The sequence below is a fragment of the Photinus pyralis genome, unplaced genomic scaffold (assembly GCF_008802855.1).
Source record: "Photinus pyralis isolate 1611_PpyrPB1 unplaced genomic scaffold, Ppyr1.3 Ppyr1.4_LG1, whole genome shotgun sequence".
NCBI lineage: Eukaryota > Metazoa > Arthropoda > Insecta > Coleoptera > Lampyridae > Photinus > Photinus pyralis.
In genome coordinates this window covers 60,506,638-60,516,570 of record NW_022170249.1, presented here as the reverse complement: position 1 = coordinate 60,516,570, position 9,933 = coordinate 60,506,638, and the positions used below count along the sequence as shown (strand labels likewise).

The following is a 9,933-nucleotide window of genomic DNA, read 5'->3' as shown; positions in this document are numbered from 1 at the left end:
GACGAAATTATTGATCTAATAAGACGCGAACAAAACAAAAAAAGGCGTATGTGGGTTAGGAAATGGATAGCTCGTCGAAGCACCCATGGATTTTCTTCTATGCTGCTGAAAGAATTATCTGAGGAAGGTTTAGGAGAATACCGAAATTGCATGAGAATGTCTAAGGAAGCATTTGACATATTGTTAGCCAAGATTAGTCCTTTTATCACAACATGTGATACAATTATGAGAGATGCAATTCCGGCAAAGATAAAGCTAGAAATCACATTGACGTATTTAGCAACCGGAAATAGTTTTAGAACTTTACAAAGGTAGTTTCGAGTTTCCCGACCAGCCATTTCAAAATTTATTCCCAAAGTATGTGACGCAATATATGTCGCACTGAAGGAATACATTAAGGTAAGTATTATTTTATATTTTTATTGTTACAAGTATGTATGATACAATACGATGTACAATATGATATGTGTATGAAGGTACAAAAAGTTAGGGATTATACTGAATAGCTGATATCGCCTGTGCCACAATATCACTGTAACTATTAATACCTGGTTCAAAGATCATTGTATTATGATCTTTGCCTGGTTCTCCAAATTGATGTGAAGAAAATGATGTTGATGGTTGGAATTCATGCGTGTCTGAATATGAAGGCGATGGTGATGCTATCGGCGTTGTAGACAAAGAACTATGAAGTGATTGAACAGGACGCAAAGGTGTGCCAGACATTTTTTCAAGTTCTTGGATTCTAAAATGTGTTAGAACTGATTGAATTTTTTCTTGGGCCAATAAAGCACTAGCTGTGCTTAATTTCATTAACTGTGCTGCTACACATTTACCAAAAACCAGAAATTCGTTTTCCACCAGAGGTTCTTTATTCACATCTTTTGCAATTTTTTTCAGATCATGAATTGCTGAAGAAACTTGTTCTATATTAGATTTCCTTTTTTTACTTTTTGGAAGTTCAAAAGCAGCGATGCTTTGTGGGTGACTCTGGCATCCACTTGCCATTATTTTTGCTTCCCCATCTTGAGCATTTCCGGAAGGAGAATCCTGATCACTAGCGTCCGAGGTCTCATTTGGCGTTGAAGTTGCAATCTTAAAACCATAACGCAATTAATAAAATTAATAAGAGATTACGTAGAATATTGTTGGATAATTTTTTTTCTAGGTACCAGAAAACCACACACAATGGCAAATAATTGAAAATGGTTTTCGTCAACGATGGAATTTTCCACGATGCTATGGGGCAATCGATGGGAAACATTTCAATATACGGGCACCAGCTAACTGTGGTAGCGACTATTTTAATTACAAGGGAACTAACAGCATTATTATGATGGCCGTTGTGGATTACAATTATTGTTTCACCTACATCAATATTGGATGTAATGGAAGACAATCAGATGGAGGGGTTTTTCTCAATTCATTATTATACGACGCTTTGGAAAATGATTTATTGCCAGCCGATGGGTTTATAGTGGGAGACGATGCGTTCCCTTTAAAAAAATATCTCATGAAACCGTATTCACGGATATCGCTTACCAAAGGTCAAAAAATTTTTAACTATCGTCTGTCTAGAGCGCGGCGTATAGTTGAAAATGCATTTGGTATCCTTGTGAGCAGATTTCGAGTGTTTGAAAAACCCATGTCATGTTTACCATCAACTGTAGACAAAATCATTAGAACTTGTTGTGCGCTCCATAACTGGTTAAGAATAACGTCTGCAAGCAATTATATGCCCAGGGGATCTATAGACGAGGAGGATATCGACAATGGTTGCATTACACAAGGGTCGTGGAGAAATGATATTACCAATATCCCTCGATCCACCTCCGGAGGCACAAGCAATCATTCTTCTAGATATGCACGACAGATAAGAGACATGCTGTGTGATTATTTTGTGGGAGAAGGTGCTGTTCCGTGGCAAGAACGGATGATATATTGAATATTAATAGATATGTATTGACGAACATATGTTAACACTTATAAAATACTGTAATTATGTATAGAAATGTACTTACCGCTAAATTATCTTGCGTAGGTCTTTTATTATCCAGACAATGTAGAAATGCGTGCATTTCTTGGAACCACTTTACGTGAGGTGTATACACGCTGTCTGCACTAGTTCCCGATTTCTTAGAATCTTTGATTTTTTTTAATTATTGGGAATATGTAGATCGCAAAGCCTTTATTTTGTTTTTGATTTCGCTAACACCGAAACCCTCTATTCCCATTACCTCTTCAAGTTCTCGGAATGCTGCTTCGCGAGCATTTCTATTTTTATATATTACCGCCTTTGTATTCCACAAGCATTCTCTAACCCTGTACTCCTGCACGAATTTTAATGTAGTATCTTCGTTCCAACGTGCCAAAGTGGACATTTTGTAAATATATACGTAATTTCAATTTCAACAATGACTTGTTACTAAAGAAAAGCTGTTTACATGTGCTAAGTGCATGATTTAGTAAAGAAATGATGTGGTGGGAGTACCTACTGGCTTTAGTAAATAGAATACTCTTCTATCTACTGGACTAAAATTTCCACTAAATTTCCTACTGTCTCAAGTACTAAATCGGACGTTTACACGCAGCCAGTCGCTAAATTAAGTAACTTGCTTTAGTCACTTGCTTTAGTTACTGTCCTCGTGTAAATTCGCCTTAAGCCTCATTTACCCGTGTCAAGTAGCTAAAGCAGGTTACTAAAGCAATTAGTTACTTGCGTCGTGTAAACCACTTGATTTAGTACTTGCGCAAGTACCTAATTTAGTAAGATGTTTAGTCAAGTGAATAGAAACAATTTCTATTTACTGAGCAAGTTGTCTCCCCCACCTTTGCTTTCTAGCAATTAAACCGCCGACTAAACAAGTGTAGACAGGTTGTTTAGTCGAGTTCATTAGTACAGACTGCGACGTTGATTTTTCTTTTATTTGTGGTGTGTTTTAAAAATGTCTCGTTGGAGGAAGCAACAACAATAAAGTTCGTAGAAGAGTATCGAGAAAGGCGATGCCTATGGGATACGAGGCCTGCCATTTACAAAAATAAACAAGCTCGGGACTCGGCGTATAAGGAAATTGAGGAGATCATGGGAATAGAAGGATTCCGAGTACCTGAAATCAAGAACAAAATACGGGCGTTGAGGTCAACTTATTCTCAAGAAAAAAAGAAAATAAGGGACTCTATGAAGTCAGGAGCAGGATCGGAGGATATTTATGTCCCCAGTGTAAAATGGTTTAAGGAAATGGACACATTTTTACGTAACGTAGAGGATAATAAGAGGCCTACGCAGGATAATTTCAATGTAAGTGTATTGTAGTAGTGTTCATATTATAAGTAATTAATCCGATATACCGTGTCAAAATATCATCCGTTCCTGCCATGGCACCGCACCTTCTCCCATAAAGTACTGGCAGAGTCGATCTCGTAGTTCTCTTGCACATCTTGAAGAATGATTACCCCCTAAGGTTCTTATTGACGGCAAGGGAGTATTAGTTTCATTTCTCCACGAACCTAGTCTAACCTGACCGCTTTGTATATCTTCTCCATCTAACGGTCCACTTGGTGTGTAAGTGTTATGAGAAGTGGTTCGCAAATAATTGTGTATTGCGCAACAGGCATTAATAATTTTGTGTACAGTTTCTGGTAAACATGCCATAGGCTTTTCAAAAATGCGAAATCTGCTAACCAGAATTCCGAAAGCATTTTCTACTATTCGTCTTGCCCGTGAAAGGCGGTAATTGAATATTTTCTGATTTACCGAAAGTGCTACGTTTGAATACGGTTTCATCAAATAGTTTTCAGCGCAAATGCATCGTCATCTACAATGAAACCACCATCTGGTAATAAACCATTCTCTATGGCTTCAAATAAAGACGATTGTTGGAAAACTCCACCAGCGGATTGTCTTCCAGGACATCCAACATTTATGTAGGAAAAACAATAGTGTCATCTACCAGAGCTAACAGAATAATGCTGTTAGTACCCTTATAATTAAAGAATTCACTGCCACAATTTGCCGGTGCATGAATCGTCACATGTTTCCCATCAATCGCACCGTAACATTTAGGGAAATTCCACTTCAAACGAAATCCCTTCTCAATAACATTCCATTCTTCTTGGGACTCCGGCACGGCGGCACCTAATGTAGCATTTCAGTGTATTGCTACTTAATTTAAGTTAATTTTTTGAGAAACAGCGAGATTTATAGCAATAAAACGTATATTTTGTTGCATACAAATCAGGATGTATTCTTATACTTGCTACGTTTTACGGTTTTCCCAATTTATACCAAATAGAATGTCATTGAAAGATAAAGGACTTGCCTGCAAAATGCCGTATTGACAAGACCAGCGCTCAGGGCAGATTTGCAATTAAATATTTGTCAATAATAAAAAAAGAGAAAGCGACTGGGCTTAACCTAATCTACTGCTACACCAAAAATATATATAACCGTAGCTACCTGTTTTGGGTACCACAACTGTAAAAAAGTAATCACCCTTAAAGGACCAGTTTAAACTTGTATTTGGTGAGTCGCGCAATTGATTACTGCGTACATACATAATCAAGTACAGCTATACCTACTTCCACTTCTGCAAGTCCTTTATGAATCAGATAAAGGAGGTTTTATAATATCTCATTTTTTTATCAAACATTGTACGTTAATGCAGAGTCTGGAGCATGCTTTAGGCCGTATTAATCATTTCAAACTAATTATTATCATTTATGATATTTAACCATTTTGTATGTATTAAAGACAAACTCCCTCAAGGTTTTTTGATTTGTGAACGCACGACCATTTCTCACCGAGAATTTACTTTAATGAGCACGCTGGAAGTGATTACCCAGGAGTGGGTACACTATAAAATTTACTGCTGGTTGTATTATTAGTATTACCTACAAGTATTTGAGTTTGGCTAATACGGTACAAATATTTTTTCTATTTTAGATACAACGCGAAGAAGCAGTTGATGAACAACAACGAGAAAATGAAGAAGAAATAATCGCTGCAAGAAACGAAAGGTCTCAGGAAGTAAAAGTAGAACTACGTCAAAATTGAGGCAAGTTACTGCAGTAGTTAAAGACCTAAAAAAAATAAGCGAAGCTATGACACATGAACCTGCCAATGAGCATGAATACATAGCTTTTGGTCGCAGTGTCGCTGCACAATTAACCCTACTCCGGTTAACCCGATTTCATAACGTAAAAGGTTAAGGTGTGTCCATCGGACACCGGCATACCAGACTCCAAATAGTACAGTTTTGCCACGTTTTATGGACTCTCCAGATAGTAGAGATGGTAATTACTTCAACAAAATGAAAGCAAATTCCTTTATTCAAGTGTTCGCAAGTATAAAACAAAGTGTAAACAAGGTTTTGTTTCTACGTAAAATACAATAAGGAGATATATCGCTTAGTCTACATTGTCACACTCATTGCATGACCTTTTTGTGGTCGAATGTTCATTACATACATTTTTATTGCACAACGAACATATCTGTTTTTGTGTTCTAGCTTTTTTCGCTGGACAAATATGGCAACGTCGTTTCTTGGAAGGACCAGGTTCATTAGTACGTGCACTCTCTACTTCTTTGTCATTTTGAAATTGGTCTATCAGCTTCCTAGTGCGTTTCTGAAGTCCAGGACATTCTCTTCGTCTGTAAATGTGAGGTTTTACTAAACTTTCCGCAATACTTGTTAAAAAAAGCCTACGTCTGTAGTTTACTTTCTCATTCCATTGGGGATAAAGCTTAGTCCAAATTACATACGCAGCAACTCCACAACAATCTAGGGCACTAGTAAAGTATGCCATGGGCCAACGATTACATTTTCGTTTAGACATGTACTCATGGACAAGTTGGTCCAGCAGGTCCACACCACCTTTTGTTTTGTTGTAGTAACTGACAATTTCAGGTTTATTATTAGTCTCATCAATCGACGGCGTGTAATGCATGCTGGACAGAAGAATAACGAATTTACGAGGCCTTGGAGTATATGAGACCAAAGTGAAATTTTTGGTAAATCCAAAGATGGAAGTCTCCCAGTTGGTACGTTTTGTTTGTAAAAACTTCTGAGGAATAAACCTCTTGTTTTTTCTGACTGTACCAACCATGGTCAATCCTTTAGAAAATAATGACTGTGCCAAACTTAGGTCGGTAAAGTAATTGTCACATGTTATGTTGCGGTTCGTATGATGAAAGGGCTGACATAATAATTCCACCACCTTTGCAGCTAACCCTTGCGCTCTTTGGTTTCCTTCTTTTCCTAGATATGGGATACCATTCAAGGGATACGCTGTTTCGGAATCACACAACCACCACACCTTCATGCCATATTTGTCTGGCTTTGCTGGCATATACTGTATGAATGGGCATCGACCCCTGAATGGAATGAGTTGCTCGTCTACAGTGAGGTTCTTTCCTGGCATATAATATTTTCCAAAGTTTTTGTTCAGTCTGTTCCAAATTTCTCGAAATGGCGCAAACTTATCACGTTTTCTGCGTTCATTCCTACTTTCTTTGTCGTCAAATCGCATGAATCTCATGATACTTTTGAATCTCGACAATCCCATAGTAGCTCTAAAAATTGGGGGCCCATACAAAGCACTCCATAGAACTTCATAGCTGGTATGATTTTGTTTCAAATGACCTGCTGTAATCAATAGTCCGAAGAAGGCCTTCATTTCAATAATGTCACAATCTTTCCACTTGAGATTAGGTTTGGATTCACGGACACGATTTCCCTCCTTATTAGTAAACCTTACAATATCGGCAATTATGGAATCATCCATATAGAGGAGAAACGAATCTAATGGTTCTTCAAGTATCTTTCCAGGAGGCAATATCACTTTATTTACAGCGCCTTTGAGAATATTGGTAGAACGAACGCGACCTGTTGGCAAGGGAGATGAAGACCACACAGTTGCATCCTTTGCAGTAAAGATTTCCGACTCTTCTTCTATGAGTAAGGCATCACTCTCTTCGTTCTCAGATTCTGATTGTAGATCATCTTCTTCGGACGCTATGCTTTCGTGATTACTTTCTTCATCAGTAGAGTCTTCTATATCAAGTTCTGATTCATGGTCGCTGTCTGAAATGTTGTTGGCCAAATTCGCAACTATTTCTCGCAACTCTTTATCACTGAGCGGTCTATTTTGATCGGCATCCATTTCTAAAATAAGGTAATATCATTCAATTATTATTTGTTTGAAAAGATGTAACGAACGGTAGAAAAAAAAAATTTATCACCACGTTCTCACATCTAATAAATAAAATCATCAGAAGCGCAAATTGAAAAACAATGAGGTTATAAATCACACAACAAATTTTGTAACTTTCGTGATATTCCGTAAAACGGTTTATGTAGTAACAAACCTTACCTTAGTAGTAGCACACTTCCGGTACACATAAAAATATGTAATATTATTATAAACAAACACGTAAGCACCTTTTCACAAAACAAACAAACGCTTTGTAACACCACAAACGCTCGCTTCTCAAAGTGTTAAGACCAAGTGTCCAATAGACACACGTTGACCGGATAAAGTAAAATTATTTTAAAAGTAAGATTTTTTAAAAACTATAATCGCAATTCATAATCAAGGTTGGTATTTTTGTAACATATCTGTAGGTGGAGGAAGTCGTAAAGACATTTGGGTATAGGTCCTACAGAAATAAATATATGATTATCAGAAATGGAAAATGTGTCCGATGGACACACGTTAACCGGATTAGGGTTAATCGCGCGGTTAACTCCTTCAATTCCGCCATACAAAGCAACAGGACCCGCATTCAGTCTCTTCTTACAAGTTTTTAAACTACAAGACCTCCAGGCCCAGAGTAAATCCAGTACCGGAACACAATCCTGCACATACCAGTAGTGTTAACGCCTGCATCTTCCATCTATACACGCACACTGCAGTTCCCCTAGCAAGTAATTCGCGACATGCATTCTTCGCATAGCGATGGATCCACAAATATAACTATGTTGACGATGATATTGTTTAGCGAATCACGAGATAATAACAAAAAAGCTTTTTCCAACATTTAACAAATGTTTTGTTCATCAACAACTTTTTCGTAATAAAATATTTAAAATATACCTTTAATATGAATTATAATGAATTTTCAACTAGCCCATAAATACCATCACCACCTTCGGGTCTAAATGTGGCGATTTGCAGGTGTTGACACACGAAATAACCTCTGCAAAGTTCGGTAACATATTTCTGTGGCTAAATAGACAATGTGATTTTCCAGTTTTATCCTAGCTGGAATAGACGATCTCATTACAGTGTTTTTTTTCTCGTAATTTGAGGACAAATTTGAGCCGCAATATATCAAAATGTTCTTTAGACATCCTCAGCCATTTGTATATATCTGGCACGTCTTCAGCTGGCTAATTCTCTTAATAAAGTAGATGAAGCACCATATATTTCTCTTTGACCTCAACCATTTTTCTACCCAGCAACGTTTCTTTTTTGGATTTTGTTCATTTCTTCTGCAGTATTTCGGATTAATTCGCCACATACTTTTAATATACATTCCGCATTGGTTGGCACGCGTAACTTTTTCCGGCCATGTTTACATCAACACTAACACAACAAATCATGTAAACGCTCACTAAAACGAAAGGACAAATTTTAGGCTTACTTGGCTTTAGTAACTTGCTTTAAGCTACTTGACACGTGTAAAATTCGGCTTTAGTGCAGTGGCCTTAGTAGAGCTCGCTTCGGTCTCCGCGCCAAGTTGACTCCACCCACTCGATCTAGCTTGCGTTGCTTAGTAAAACGCATCGCTTGAACGCCACATTTTTCGCACTTTTCGCAAGTTAACAAATTTACGAGCTGTTGGAAGAGTACCGAATACGTGTTGCGAAATTGTTTGGTGTTCTTTCGTCATAGCAAAATTTAAATAATGAAATAATTCAGTGGACTGTGGAAACCACAAACAATTTAATACAAATATAAATATAAATATATTCGTTTTCCTTTTTCTAATTTTTGGATTTCTTTTTCTTCCCCTACTTCTATACACATTTGTATAATCGGTATAACACACGTTTCTTCATTGCTGTACTTTGGAAACTGAACTTACGCAGTAGGGTTCACACGATGCAGAAACTTGCAATGTGTGAACGCTAGCACATGTACACTGTATTCCGTATAACTTCCATTGTACGTCATCATTTTCTATGACGTAATTACTAAGCACATCTAGTTTTGACCGATTTAGGTTTTGTCACTTGTCAACAAGACAGTGTATTATGTGAACAATTCACACCTTAAATGAAATAAAAATAATTTTTATTATTCATTTCGTTAATTGGAACCATAATATACATTCAATATACTTAATAAATATGAACGGTACAAACGTAGCATTTCTTATATAGAGAAAGTACTAAATATAAAATTTTACAGGTTATGTGACGATATTCAAGTTAATCGGAATTATCGGAACTGCTTTCGTTTCCAAGGTTTATAATTATAGGAGCAACGTTTTCAAAATCTAATTGCTTTTCTCTTTGGTACCACTCGTTTATTACAGTTTCCGTATGCTTAATTGCGCCACGTTTCGGACGTTATTGATTGTAGTGCTTCTTGCCACATGTTCATGCAATTTTCAATGCTTCTTCCATCCCTACCAATGTGTCGATTGTAGTAATTTTTCGCTATGCCCCAAATATGTTCGATAGGATTTAAAACGCAATGATAGGGTGGTAAACGTAAAACGAAGTGACCGTATTACTCGGCTAAGTGGTCAATGCGGTACATTTTAGCTGGTTTATTCCTAAAAGTATCAACCAAGATTTAGATAATATCAAACAATTTGCGGACGTACTTACTGTGCAACCTTTATCAACAGTTCGGCTTTAAAATCATTTTCGGAGAATTGCACATTATGATCAGTTAACCACACTTTAATGTCGTCTTTATTCC

At 37.1% G+C, this 9,933-nt stretch overlaps 1 protein-coding gene and 1 pseudogene across 1 annotated transcript; both read right to left on the bottom strand.

Moving 5' to 3' along the window:
* Window positions 1-404: 404 nt before the first annotated feature.
* Window positions 405-2,639, bottom strand: LOC116163403 (annotated as a pseudogene).
* Window positions 2,640-6,224: 3,585 nt separating this feature from the next.
* LOC116164679 (piggyBac transposable element-derived protein 4-like) lies at window positions 6,225-7,161 on the bottom strand. The gene is made up of 2 exons (XM_031478879.1): window positions 6,316-7,161; window positions 6,225-6,257 (listed from the first exon to the last, which is right to left on the bottom strand). The coding sequence occupies exons 1-2, from the start codon at window positions 7,159-7,161 to the stop codon at window positions 6,225-6,227; spliced, it is 879 nt and encodes a 292-aa protein (XP_031334739.1).
* Between the last annotated feature and the right edge of the window lie 2,772 nt (window positions 7,162-9,933).

What these genes read in the sequence shown, in the direction of transcription:
- LOC116164679 (XM_031478879.1), bottom strand. Translation starts at nt 7,161, where the DNA reads ATGGATGCCGATCAAAATAGACCGCTCAGTGATAAAGAGTTGCGAGAA. An exon ending in CAGACAAATATGGCATGAAG is followed by an intron (nt 6,258 to 6,315) that starts GTGTGGTGGTTG and finishes TCCCATATCTAG; the next exon opens with GAAAAGAAGGAAACCAAAGA.